Source organism: Thalia democratica, chromosome 3 (assembly GCF_965202585.1).
Source record: "Thalia democratica chromosome 3, ktThaDemo2.hap1.1, whole genome shotgun sequence".
NCBI classification, from domain to species: domain Eukaryota; kingdom Metazoa; phylum Chordata; class Thaliacea; order Salpida; family Salpidae; genus Thalia; species Thalia democratica.
In genome coordinates, this window is record NC_139167.1 from 41,562,069 (window position 1) to 41,576,749 (window position 14,681).

The window sequence follows — 14,681 nt, forward strand, 5'->3', positions numbered from 1 at the left end:
TAATTTGCATGAGCTAAATATTCTAGCTGATTTAAAATTACTCTTAAAGTATTATTGGGTTGTGTGTTGCTGTTATAGAAAGGAAAAAAGAAATTTGAAAGTAAATGGTGTGGTACCTATATTATGCTATGGTTTTTGTATAACACATTGGCAGCAATGGATTTTTCCTAAATACTACATTTTGAAAAATTTAAAGTTTTAGTAAATATAATTTTATGTAGCTTAAACAGCATCAATTTTCAATGTTTTTTATAATACATTAACTATTTCCAAACTCTACATGCAGCTTTTTTTGACTGATTTTGAAATTACACTAATTTTCAGTAATATGTTAATTTATATTAACCATATTTTTTAAAGTTCTAAAAACAAATCACAGATATTTAAATAACTAACAAAATGAGTAAAAAGGCAGCAGAAGTAAACATTACATCAATGTACAAAGAGCTTGATAAGCTTACTAAAGCTGAAACTGATACTAAACAGATACTTAAAACTTGTAACAAAAGTAAGTTTTGCAGTATAGTAGAAACAATTTTTATCTTGAACTTTTAAAAACACATCTTTTATAAAGTTCAAAAATATTTAGTATCTGTAGATTTTTTTGTTTCCAACTAAGTATTATAACTAAAATTTTTAAATGTTTTCAAATGTTTTCAAAATGAAATTTAATAATCAAGTTTCTATACTTAAATAAGTTTTTTAGTATATTACTAACTGTAATATGTGAATAGTGCAAATTTTTATGTAGGTTTTAATTTAAATTTTTTCATCTTATGAGTGGTAATATAGTTTTGTAAACTATCTGTACAGTTTGAGTTCACTTTTTTTAACATTTATACTCTAATATAAATCTTATTTTACCATATTTGTAAATAGTTTTTCAAATTAAGATACAAAATTTAATTAACAGCAGTACTTTAAGGGCATAGGGGGGTAAACACCCTTTTTTGGTTTTTGATCTTATTTTATATAGCTTTTACTAAGCTACAAGACACTTTTTACAGATTTTGAAAATTCAAAATAATTTTTGAGAAATAGCTGGTCAAAGTCAGAGGCAACAATAGGTTCCTTATGGGAGACGCAAACTAAAACGGCAAAAATAGACTTTTTGACTAAAAATTTATCTCCTACGTTTTTTGAGATAACTACCTCAAATTTTCAGGAAATGTTCCTTGATATATTTAGAAAATTCTGTTAGAAACTCAAAGAATTTTAAAGTTGTAGAAAATCTCAGGGAAACTCAAAGAATTTTGATTCTCTTTTTTTAATTCAGGGAAACTCAGAGCAGTTTTGGTTTTTTCTAAAAGTTTCAGGGAAGTTATAAGATTTTTAAAAAAATCTCAGGAATTTTTTTTTCTAGATCTAGAATGAGATTTACTTCATCCAGTTTCAATATTTTGTTCATAAAAGTTTATTTTATTCATTTTTAAGTGCTTATTTAAAAATTTTAAGCCTTGCGGCAAGTTCTTCAATATTCTTAGAATTAAAAAGTTATTTTTTAATAAATTAATAACTTTAAGGGTTTGAAAAAAACTCAGGGAAACTCATGAAGTTTAAGGTTACTCAGGGAAGTTTCTGGTCACTCAAGGAAGATTTTTTGACTCAGAGAGTGGCAACCCTGTCTAAAGAAACGAAAGAAAATGTTTGTTCTTTTAAATTAAGTTAAACGGCATATATTAATAAGTTAACCTAAAAGTAATAAGGATAAAGCAAGGATTAATTAACAATACATAAGGTTAATTAACCTTTGCTTTATTAATAAGTTAACCAATTTTTTTTTTCTAGACTTGATAACTAGTTCAATTTGTAATACAGGGTTGCCACTTTACCTGGAAACCTGGAATTTGACAATTTAGGCTAAAATAACCTGGAAAAACCTGGAATTTTTGATAATTTTAACATTTTCAGTAATAAAATTTTGATTTGACACAAAAAATCTATCATATTATTAAGATTTTTTGTCATCATCAAAAAAAAAATTTAAATTAAAAAACACATTTAAAGTGTTTACAGAAAAACTAACTTTACAGAATCTTTTCAATATTTTTATATTATTTAACACAGTTTCTAAAATAGAAATTAACTTAAAACTAAAAATACCTGGAAAAATTTGGAAAACCTGGAAAAAAAAATTGAAAAAACGAGTGGCAACCCTGGTAATATTTATTAGATACATTAGAGCTAAAAAAAATAATCTTTTATCCTATCAGTACAAATATTACCTTTTTGATAACTATTGTAGTAATTCACACAAAAGATGGTAAGCAAGAAATTTTGGCAATGAAAACTAAGGTTGTCTGTCTAATTCAGATGAATCTATTTGAGGAAGCAATTAAGTTTATTTCAACTACTCCTGAGATTCAAGAGTTAGTTCTTAATATATATTTAACTGATGATTACAATTTAGTTATTAAACAACTTAAATACTAGTTTCTGATTTAAAAAATTTGTGTCTTATCTTATCTATCTAATACTAAATAGTTCATTGTTATTTTTTGTTATTTGTGCCAGCTGTTAAAATTTTAAATACTTAACAACTAAAGTTATTATAAGCAATGCTGGCTTAGGCAAATAGTATTTCAATTAAATTTAAAATACAGGAAGTCAAATGACTGTTTTTTGTTTATAACATAGTTTTAAAACACATATATATGAATTGTTCACAGCATTTAACTTCAACCACCATTTATATTCTGTTTTTGTTACTACTTTTATGAGCTAAATATTTAAAAAAATAAGTTTTTAAAGTAGTGCAGACTGTGTCAATAAATAAAAATCACTTGAAATCATTTACTAACATGTTTCAAGAAGTTTTATTTTTGAGTTTTTGAATTTTTTAGCAATTTAGCTAAAAATTATTTGTTCTAGATTCTCTGAATACATACTGTTAGTCTTAACACAAATGAATACTACATTAAAATGTAAATACCTTTATAAATGCTCAAGTTAAAGAAAAAAACTTTTAATCTTTGATGAATTCAAACTATTTTATTAGAACGATATATATTTATTTTCGTAGGATATAGAAAAATTAATATTATTATCTGTGTATTTTTCTTCTTGTGTGTAAGAAATAAAAAATAATAATAAATAATCAGGCATGCTGTTTTTGAAAAAGCATACTGCTACTACCGGGAACAAAAAATGTCTGCAGCATTAGAGACTATTTCTGAAGCTGACCCTAATGACCTTAAAGCGCTAGAATTGAAAGCACAAATTGTTAGATTTAATTTCACCGTGATTTTTTTTGCTTTTATAATTTATAGATTAGCCAAAAAATTTAAAATCATTATTTTAGTTTCCTATTGTTTTATATATGATATAATTTGAGGTTATTAGCTTAATATTTAAATTTTTGATAAGTTAGATTTTTAGAAGGTGTAAACAAAACTTTAACAATTTTTTTTTGAGTGAGGTTGTGTTAATTAAACTTTTTTTAAGTACTACAAACTTGGGAAATACTCTGAATGTGCACCTTTATACAAAAAGTTGATGAAACAATGTTATGATGGTAGTGGAGATGAACGAATGACAAACTTCATTGCTGTAAATGCCTCCCTATCCATGTTTGAAAACACTGAGGTACAATATGTCCTAATTGATAGTTAAATAAACATATTGCTACAGGCTGAGTTTCTTTTTAATATTTTTTATTAGTTTTAGGTTATTAGAAGTATCTAATATTTTTCTTAATTTTCCTGCATGTTTTGAAACATATATATTTTTTTTTAACAATTAAAGTAGAACATATTGATATACTGTTTTTTAGTTAGTTTTAAATAAAATAGTTTGTTCAAAAGACTAAAGTTTCTCTATTTTTGAAAGAAAATAGATTAGCAGGGTTCTAATTTTTTTTAATTTACTTTATGTTGTCTAAGACTTTGTTATGTATATTATTAAGTTAAACCTATTATAAGCAAATGTTTGTTACTCTACATAGATATTACACTTTTTAAATATAATAACAAATAAAAGTTAGTTGCTTATTTGTTAAAGTTTTTTAAATTATTTTTAAAATCTTGAACTTTTAGAAAGAATAATTGAACTAAAATTATTTCATAGTTTCAAATTTTTTAAAACCATTAGATTTAATTTCTAGTTGTGGTGTTCAACTGAATAATAATTTCTTATGTAACAGACAAACTTGAATTGTGAAGGAGATACATATGAGCAATGTTTCAATCTTGCTTGTATAAAACTTGGGGAAGGGCATTATGAAGCAGCAAAAGTGCTGCTTGAAAAAGCCCAGAATAAAGTGGAAAAATCGGAAGACTTGGAAGAAGATGAAATTGAATCTGAACTCGCTCCTATCAAGTAATTAATTTTATTCAAGTATACACAATTTAAATATAAAAAACTTCAGTTTTTTTAGTTCTATGCTATGTTTTTATAAAGTTAAAGGGATATTCTAAAATCTAAATCAATAGTCATGCATTTAAAAGCTATTAGAGATGAAGATTGAACAGTTAAGTAAAAAAATAAAGAATCATTTAATAATTGCTAAGAAAATATAAAGTAGGTTAAAAGATGGGAATGTATAGGACCATCTAGCACAGGTTAAGCTTTGGTTTGTCAACACAACAAAGTTAGTATTTTATCTCAAACATAATTGTACTTAGTTTACTGTAAATACTTTATGACGCGTATAATAAAAGCTCGCAGTTATAAAATACTTGTATATAAACATTGTAAATATCTAATAAAAAATTGACTTTTAAAAGCTGTGAGGAATCCCTTGATTACGCTTAAGTTTTTAAACTATGAGTTTACTCCTTGATTGTTTTTTAACATACTAAGCTTGGTGAATTTTATTATAGAACTAATAGAGCTTTGCCTACCTTAAATAATTTCTATAGTTTAACAAAAAATAATCTCACAAGTTTTGAACATAGCTAAAAAAATATCTTATTTTATTATTGAACACTATTTTTAAATTTTTAACAGTTTATAGGACTACTATGAAAAATAATTATTTTTAAATGGTATCTGAGTATATGATACATAATACGTACACACTCCATATATGTTACACTTTTATTGTTTGTGCAGCTGTTGTCATATATTACTGGTAGGAATTTTTCAGCTTTGTTAAAATGAAATGTTTACTTTATACTTATAACTTTTTTAATGTAATAATAATTAATACAGATTTAGTTTTAGGGTTACAGTAAACTTATTGCTACTCACACTATCAAATATCCTATTTTTAAATGTTTATTAATTAAATATACCATAAGTATTTGCTAAACTATGTATTAAAAGCAACTCGCGTATTCTAATATACTCTTGGTTTCTTTGTTTCCTAAAATTTTACACTTTAATAATACTAGTTGACATTTAATTGTTAGTTGGTTTATACAATTATTTTGGTGTTTATTTAGAAACGTTGTGTACTAAAATAAAGTTTAAAAATTTTCATGTTTAACTAGCATTATTTATACACAATTTTTTTTTAATACATACATTAATAGTATAAGTAGTAAAAAAAATAATTTTACTTTTAAAGTGTAAGCTAAAATTAAGAACCTAAAATAAAATGTATCAATCGTGGTTTATAAAAAATAAGACAACAGTAATTTAAATAATTTAGAATGAATTCTATTAAAATGGTTGGTTTCTAAATAACTTTATTTATTCCATTGTTAGTTGCTTAGATAAATAAATCTAATAGTTTTCTTAATGCTCATATAATTTTTTTTTTGCTTTTTTAGAGTTCAATTAGCGTACACATTGCAAATGCTTGGTAGAGAAGAAGAATCGTCGGTTTTATACAACCAAATAATTAAAATGAAACCATCTGATATTGCAGTAATGGCTGTTACCAATAACAACATCATCACTATTAACAGGGTAAGTATGGACCATTTTATAGTATATTGTATTTACTAAGCTAGCCGAATTTAGCCTGTGAATAACTTTTAGTTAAAACAGTTAGTGCAAAAATAACCTAGGTCGTTAAGTTGCTTTAGCTTTTAATATGCAATAGTTCGAATATCGCTTAATTCATTATAATTAGTCTGTTTGTAAAAAAGTGTGGTATTTAAAAACTTTTATAATAAGTTCACAAAAGTACTGTGGCTTGCAAGAAACTTTCTATTTCATTTGATCTGTTACTGATTAAATGATACCTATCACACTGATTTAATGCGTATGGAATCTAGTTATTTAAAGAACAAATTTCGAATAATATTTAAAGCCACTTGATTCTCGATTTAAAAATACATTTTAGTATATTTTTTAAGTGCTTCATTAGTAACAAATTAATATAATATTTTTTGTTTCTTAATTATAAGTATTACTAACTATATAGTGTTATACATAGACGGTTTAAAAAAACTCAGGAAAATGATAGGTATTAGTTTATTTTACTTAGTTGTAGTTAATGTAAATCAAGTTTTAATCTTTCATATAAATTAGTATTATTTCTGCTAAGGACTTTTTAAATTACTGCTTAAAGGACTTTTAATAACCCTCATATCCAGAATTATTGCGTATCACTATTGTTGATTGCATATTATAAAGTAATGCTAATTTGTGGTTTCAGCTTTTATATAATGTTTTATTTTTAAACAACATTACATAACCTAATATGTAACCAAAAGTTATTTAATGCTAATATTTTATTGACTACAGACGTTTCACTGTTCATGAAATATTCACAGCTCTACAAAGACAAAATGTTCATAGTATGCTATGTTGTTAACTTTATATAATACTAACTCAGGGATTTTTTACTTGAAAACATTGTAAAACTCCTACGTAATATACATACATGTTCTAGTTTAAAATAACAGATACTGTTTGAAAAAAACATTTTTTGGATTTTTTTTACTATCAATACTTTTTTATTCAAAAACTTGTTGATAGGCTTAACAGCTAATAGCAATGTGTTATTTCACTTTTAACTATGAAAATATCTTATCCGCTAGTTGTAAATTATAAACTAAAACTGGCATTATATCTACTATCGTATACAATTTTTGAGAAATTTATTAAACTTTTTTAAAGCTCCTATTTAAAACAGGAAACAAACATGTTTGATTCTCGTAAACGAGCCAAGGCAGCAGCTGCTCCTGGTGTCGAGAAGAAACTTATTCCAATGCAACTGAAGAAAATTGATTTGAATCGAGCTCTTGTTCACCTCTACTCAAATAAGGTTGGATTTGTATAATTTTGTTATGTAAACGCTTCATTAAATTTATAAATAGCTGTAGTATTGTGCAGTAGCTTAACTTAAAATTTTCTTAAAAATTTAAAAAAAATTCACTTAAGCAGCTAGGATTCGAAGTCTGACAAGTTTAATTTATTTTTTGAACAGCTTGAAATTATTTATTTCAGCTTTTTTCAGTAATTTTACAAAATGTTATTTTAAATATTTATGTATGTATACAAATATCTTTTGACCTTAATTATTACTTTAAGTCATTTTTATTTAGTAAGCGTATTTTGAGAAATTTATAATAATTTAAAAGTTCCGAGTTTTTCAAAAAAAAACTTATATACTAATACAAATGTACATGGTCATTACAAATCTACAAAAAAAAAATTTTTAACTTAGTAAATTTACAAACATAATATTTATTTTTTTACTTGTTTAATCAAACTATTAATCAGTATTGGTTTTTTAATTTAAGGCTTACTGATTTAGGGGCAAATTGAAAATTACAAGATAAAATTTAAATATTGTATATATTTTATTTTTGAACCATACACAATTTTAGGGTGCATTTATTTTACAAAGAACTATTTTTAACAGTCTGTTAAGCTTTTCTTAATGTTCCGTAATTTTATTATGTTGCTTCAACATTAATAAAAAAATATTAGTGTATTTTTTACAGACTGAGCCACTTATTATGTTTAAAAATAGTTGCTTTCTTTCACTTATAACTGTAGATTGGAACAACTCAGAAAACTTGTAAAAAATCATCAACATAAGGCAACCCTGTATCTATAAAAACTAAAATGTAATATTTATAGTGTTTAAGTTTATATAACACTACTATTTTGTCAATTTTTTTGCAACAATCTAAAATGGAATGCTCTTTAGGTACAATTTAATAAGGCATCAAATTAAAAAGATTAAGGGAAGAAATAGTTTAAATAAAAATGTCTATAGATATTTTTTATGTCTCTCAAACAAGAACAGTATTAATTTTTTTTATTTTACAGACGGACCTGTGTAAAGATCTGCTGAAATCAATGAAAGTTAAATATGGGGGTGAAGAGCTGACATATTTGATACAAGCAGCTATGCTGTGCAAAGAAAAGAGCAAGTCCGAAGCAATTACTTTTTTAACGGTTTGAAATAAAATTCTTCTTCATTGTTTTATAATTTGTTTTAAACTTAATTTTTTTTTAATCTGCTATTTCAAGTACATGCTAAATAAATTTTAGTTTTTTGGTAATCTGAATCAAACTTGTTTTGGTTTTAAACTATCTACTAATTACTGTAACAAAGCAATTATACCATTGGAATAGATTTTTTTTGTTATTAGATTTCTTATATTATTTATATTTTATTAAAACTTATCTTTTAGTATAGTTGATTAATACATTTAAAATAATAAAGTTAACGAAATTTATTATTTTGGATAAAATTAACTAGTTTGTAATTCATTGTATATATTTATTTTATCATTTTAGCTTGCACTTTGAAACTTATTTTTTTAAGAATAACTTATATTTGAAAAGTATAAGTAAGTAGACATGTTTTGTTTTTATTAATGACTTATTATTTTTCAAGCATAAACAGTTAAAATTTATACCAAACTATAGTTTTTTTTAATTATAAAGAATATTTATACTTAAATTTTTTAAAGTTTAGATTTATAAACAGCAAGCTAATAAAACAAAAAATTTTAGAACTACATAAACCAAATGGAGAGTGATGAAGATGTTGATGCTGAGAAAATGACAAACATTAAACTTGTTATTTTGCAATTATTACTTCAAACTGACCAGGTGAAAAACAACAAATGTTTCATAGTCTCGTTTAAGCTTTATTTAAATGTTAAGTCTAAGAAATTTACTTTTTATTACTATGAAAGTATACTTAGTTTATAGGTTTAAGTATTTTTAAATGACGTACTGTTTTAGTAAGTTTTTAAAAAAATGTTGAATTATATTTATTTGCTATGAACAGCATTTAATTGTTGTTCAAAATATCCAACTTTATTGGCCTAAATTAACAATTTCCTAAATTCAATAACATTAAGAAAAGGTAAATAGTTTAAAAATCGCAGTATGTTGCAGTTATTTTTTACTTAAATTGGTTTTACTTAATCATTAATTGTTTGTTTTGAAGTAAGAAGATGTTGGAATGTCTTATTAATAAAATAATAAAACGTAAGTAGACAGAAAACTAAAGTTAAAGATTTATATTTACTTATATTTTGTTATTTATCCAATTTTTAGTAGTAACAAGAAATTGTTTAAACTCTATTTTACTAAAGCATTTTCTTTAGTCAAAAGTTTAGTGCATAAAAAATAAAATTTAAACAGATTCAAGAGGCTTGTAAGTTGTTAGAGAGTATGGTGGAAGTTTGCTACAAGCCAGCAGCAGTCAGCTTGTTAACTACCTTGTACAACAAACTGCAAAATGAAGATGCTATTTCAAACCTTTTCGACCGTGCTATAGAATATAGTATGAAAGACAAGGTATTTTGACATATAATGAACATTTGAATTTTTAACTTGTATCAAGTAGCTTATAAAAGTCATATAAAAATAGTGCAACTTCTTTTTGAAATAATCACAATAGAATTTAGTTATATTTTTAACAATTTTGTAATTTTATACTATTCAAAGATAAGTCTATTTTAAAATATAATAATTCTGAGAAGGTAGCTAAAAATTTAATTTCTAAGCTTCTTATGTCAATTAATTTTATTTAATAATTTTAACTATTATTATAATTTTACCTTTTTTAAAGTATTATATTTTGTTACTCTTTATTAAGTTGACTTCTAAATAATTTTAAGTACAGTAAATATAAATTTAACACCATTAAAGGTAATGTAATTAATTTAAAAGCTCATCTGTCTCATAAATTTATTTTTATGAACTTATTAAGACATTTTGTAATATTTTTGTTAAATTGTGAAAAAAAAAACATTTTGCTGAATACTAGTTTTTGGAAAAATTGATTGTGAAATTTAATGATTATTAAGACTGTTTTTGAGTATAAGCTTTGTTCAATATATGTATTTTTAACAACTATTAACTCATTGAAAAATAAGTAGTTTTATTTGTTTTTAAGTATGTCTAAAATTAAACAAAAAATGTAAACTTTGATTAAAATACTTGTATTTTTCATAAACTAGTTATACTAATGATAGGTTTTTTAGTGAAGTTTTGCTGTTTTCTATTTAAATTTTACAAACAATTAGACAAAATTGTGAATATGTTAATATAGTATTATGAGTTTCACATTTCAGATAGATCAGTTATGTAAATTATTAGTACTTTTTTTATTTTGTATAAATGTTTCAAACTTGAACTGATCTTATCGTTATTTAATTTTTTAAAACTAAGCTTTATCAAAAAAATCTTTAAGTATTCTAGTACTAACTGTTTAAAAAAACTTTAATTAAAAATCAGATGAGATTATGGGAAGAAGCAAAGCAAAATAAAATTCAATTAGCAAAGGTATCGATATTTTTTAAAATGATTGGTCTAATTTTTGAAAGCATGAATACTAATATTCTGCACCCCATTATAGACACCAGGAACATAAACAGACTTCAATAATATATATTTTTTAATCTGTAGGTTAAAATTAACCTATTAAAACTTACAAATAACAAAGCTTAAAGTTTTCAATACAAAAACTTACTACTAGTCTAATTATAATTAATTCAACAGACTGTAAATTTTTGATTTTAATTCTTTCATTCTTTGATTCTATATTTAGTTTTGAAATTTAAAGCAAACTTTTAATAAGGGAAAATTATTAAATAGATATAAAACAAAAGTTAAATTATATTTTTAGTTATATTTATCAATTCCTATGTAAACTGTCAAAAGAAGTAAATCTTAAAATACAAGTTCTATCACCTAAAAAAGCCAAAACTTTTTTTTTAAATACTGTTTGCATTGAACCATAGTCAAGGCAGATTATTTTTTACTTTTTTTAGTACTTATTCAGTCTTTGTTTCTTAAAATCTATAATGATATGTTTACTGCTTTACTTATCATTAATTCTCTGGCAATTTCCACTAACATCAGCTAAAAATGGATTGCATGACAAAGCCAATAGATGAAGAATAAAATAAAATGTGTTAAAGCTCAGTGTTTGTAATAAAACCTATATGCTTTATAAGTAATAAATAAACAGTTTATAGGCTACTTTTATTTTATATGCATGAAAGTTTCTTAGTAGCTCTCTCTAGCTTATAAAGCAGAACTGATCTGTGCATATATAAGAAAAGTAAAGCTGTTTTGATATAAAAAATTGTACATTAAATTATTAGTAATTTACTTATTGTAATTTTCTAATCACGAAATTTAGGAGGACAACAGAGCATTGAAGTTGATGATGTGGAAGTGTGCTTTGTTTCATCTAAATAAAAATAAAAATCAACAAGCTGCTAATGTTCTCGAAAATATGTTAAGGTTTGTTAGAAACTTTTTTAAATCAAATTTTTATTACTTATACGATTTAATCAGGGTTGCTAAAAAACCTGAAATCCTATAATTTGCCTATTTAGGCAAAAAAAACAGGAGTTTGAAACAATTTTTACATGTAAAGTAGAAAAATATAGATAAAGTACAAAAAATATCATAATTTTTTTTTTTTTTTAAACACATTTAAAGTAGCTTTACAGTATCTTTACAATATTGTTATACTATTTAAGACAGTTTTTAAAACTTAAGTTTGATTTTGCGCTTTAAAGAAGCAAAAAACTTCTATTTTAAAAACCTGGGAGAAATTTACAAAAAAACTTTTGACAACCCTGTTTAATCAAATTTATTTTTTTGTTCAATTATCATGTAGTTTTTTCTTTAATTTAATTTGAAATGTTCGTTTTTGACTCTAAACTTAACTTTAACTATTAAGTTTAAAATTAGATGTTTTTTATAATAAGTCAAATTCCTCTTTTTTAGGATGTATTATAAACAAGTTATAATTTAACTACTAGGTGCTAAACAATTACATAATATATAAACAAAGATTTGTAATCTAACATTGTTGAAGTACTATTTAGCTTGAAAACTTAATTCTTGTCTTAGAATCTTTTTTAAAAACTGAAGCTGTAATACAACGTTTGCTTGTAGTCACATAAATTCGGTTACATGACTATTCAAATTCGGACAACTCAAATTCCGACAATTCAAATTCTTAAAAAAATAGTTAAAGGACTGTATCTCAATAAAAAACATAAATTTGAAAAAAATTAAAAATACATATGTAGATCTCAATAATATCTAATACCACTTTTTTTATTTTTTTCAAAATCTAAATTACTTTTCAAGATATTTTAAAATTAATAAAAATAACTATGTTTTTTACTTTATTTAAGCCATATCTCAAAGAATATTAAATGTTTTACAAAAAGAAACAAATGGCCTGTAGATATTGATATGATTTACAAATGCGTTTTTTATTTTAGACAAATATACATTACTTTTCTATTTTTAGTCGTTTCAGTTTTTTATTAAGAATTTGAATTGTCGGAATTTGAATTGTCCGAATTTGAATAGTCGTGCACCCCATAAATTCATTGCAATCTTTTAAAAGCTTTTATATTTACTAATGTACTTTAGATTTTCAATAAAACATCGAGTGAGCTATGTTTTTTTATAAATTTAATAGCTAAACTAACTACAAACAGTGCATAAGTAAATACTAAAATGTACTGAAGTTTATGTTACAATATAGAAACTAACTATTTTTAAATTATCAAATTTTTCAGTTTGGATCCAAAAAACCCGAAGATAATGGCGCAGTTAATATTTACTTATTCTCACATTAGTCAGGACAAGGCTCACAAGTAAGTAGAAGCTAAAATATAGTTTACTTTTTTTTCTTAATACTTACCTTTTTTTTTGAGTTTTTATACAAAGCAAGATATTTATAATTATACTTTAAATGACTTAATTGGGTAGTACTTTTATTCAAACTTTAATTTTCCATTGTAAATTACTTTTATTATTTTAAGTTTAACGAAAATTTAAAGCAAACAGATTTTGCCTATTTAAACTGTTCTAATTTTTGCTAGCAGCTCAGGTACATTTTTTATACTATATCAAAAATAATAATTTTTACCAAGCATTTGTGAGCTGTTACCAAGCTTAGAAGAACTTTCAATAGACGTAGATGTTGACAAGTTGGAAGCAAATGCCATAAAGCCACGGTATGTCAAACGCATCAAAGAAAAAGAAACAGTGAGCGGAGATTTGCAGGGAAAAAATCAAAGCAAAAGTCACGTGGTCTCCGAAAAGGGGTGAGTAGCATATATTACTTTTGAGCTTAAGAGAAAAAACGTTTATGCATTTGATTAGAACTGTTTGGAATTTTCAGAGAGCAAGCGCTCAAAAAGAAGAAGAAAAAGAAGAACCGTGCTCCTAAAAACTTCCAGCCAGACTTCGTTCCAGATCCTGAAAGGTGGATTCCGTTGAGAGAGAGGTCGACATACAAAAAGAGAAGGAAGGACAAAAGAAAGCTGATGAAGGGACCTCAAGGCACGGCAAGCTCGAGTAACGCGGACAATCAATAGTTAGTTGGATCAATTTTTATGGTATTCGTACAGTATAGTAATAATTCTTTATATTTTATATCACGATGGAACTAATAACGTATATGTTTCACAGTGACATGTCGGTGAAAGCAGCAGGTTCCTCGCAAAGCGTGAATCAAAAAGCATCTGCTTCAACAACTCCCATCAGCTCACCCAAGCCGACAGCGAACAAGCCGAACAAAAACAAAAAAAGGAGGAAGAAAAACGGAAAGTGGTAGATGAATTTATGTTTATGTCAAAATTCTACAGAGCACTTTAGTTTCTTTTTGAATCTATTAAACACATTTTTGTTAGCTTATTTTGGTGTTATGCAAATTAAACAATTTGAAAACTATGAAACGTTTGAGAATTATTTTACTTAAATATTTTTTTTTTAAGATAATTTAATTCCTGCTACGTACATTTTTTTATTAAAATATTTGAAAATTATGAAACGATTGAGAATTATTCAACTAAAGTATTTTTAATTTAAAATTATTTAGTTCTTATTACGTACAGTTTTTTCTTTAGAAATTTTAAAATTGTTAATACCATAGTTTATAGTTGTTATTTTAGATATATATTGATTTGATAGGCTGCTTAAATATATTAACAAAATAATTCTGCAATTTTTTAATTCTGTTGTCAGAATAAATTATTTTACATGGTTATGTACAATTTTATTTAAATATTGTTATTATAACTTGAAGCTCTTAAGACAATGTTGTAAACTTTTATGAATTCGGACGATCCAATATAATAAATCATTCATACAAGGTATTTCTAAAGTTTCCATAAAATGTTTTCATAAAAAATAATAAAGCGAATTTTTATATTTCTAAATTTATAAACGTTAAGTAAGGCTTTCGACAATTGATAAAGAACCTAAGTCAAGGTTTTAAAAGTTGACTAGAATTTAATTTCGAAATTATATTAAACTTTTTGGTCAACAATCGGGTT

The 14,681-nt window shown here is 24.4% G+C and overlaps 1 protein-coding gene across 1 annotated transcript; it reads left to right on the plus strand.

Annotated features, from left to right (window-relative positions):
- The first annotated feature begins 377 nt into the window (after positions 1–377).
- On the plus strand, positions 378–14,372 carry LOC145831376 (signal recognition particle subunit SRP72-like). The gene is made up of 16 exons (XM_082938618.1): positions 378–508; positions 2,246–2,369; positions 3,102–3,222; positions 3,445–3,585; positions 4,142–4,317; positions 5,715–5,853; positions 7,028–7,159; positions 8,173–8,301; positions 8,866–8,964; positions 9,505–9,660; positions 10,603–10,650; positions 11,513–11,616; positions 12,918–12,995; positions 13,275–13,448; positions 13,526–13,720; positions 13,816–14,372. Exons 1-16 carry the CDS (start codon positions 400–402, stop codon positions 13,958–13,960), a joined length of 2,070 nt encoding a protein of 689 aa, XP_082794744.1. The 5' UTR covers positions 378–399; the 3' UTR covers positions 13,961–14,372.
- The last annotated feature ends 309 nt before the right edge of the window (positions 14,373–14,681 follow it).

Excerpts from the sequence above, each read along its gene's own strand:
- LOC145831376 (XM_082938618.1), top strand. The coding sequence starts at position 400 with ATGAGTAAAAAGGCAGCAGAAGTAAACATTACATCAATGTACAAAGAG. Across the intron at positions 3,586-4,141 it reads CCATGTTTGAAAACACTGAG|ACAAACTTGAATTGTGAAGG; the intron begins GTACAATATGTC and ends CTTATGTAACAG. Across the intron at positions 13,721-13,815 it reads AGTAACGCGGACAATCAATA|TGACATGTCGGTGAAAGCAG; the intron begins GTTAGTTGGATC and ends TATGTTTCACAG.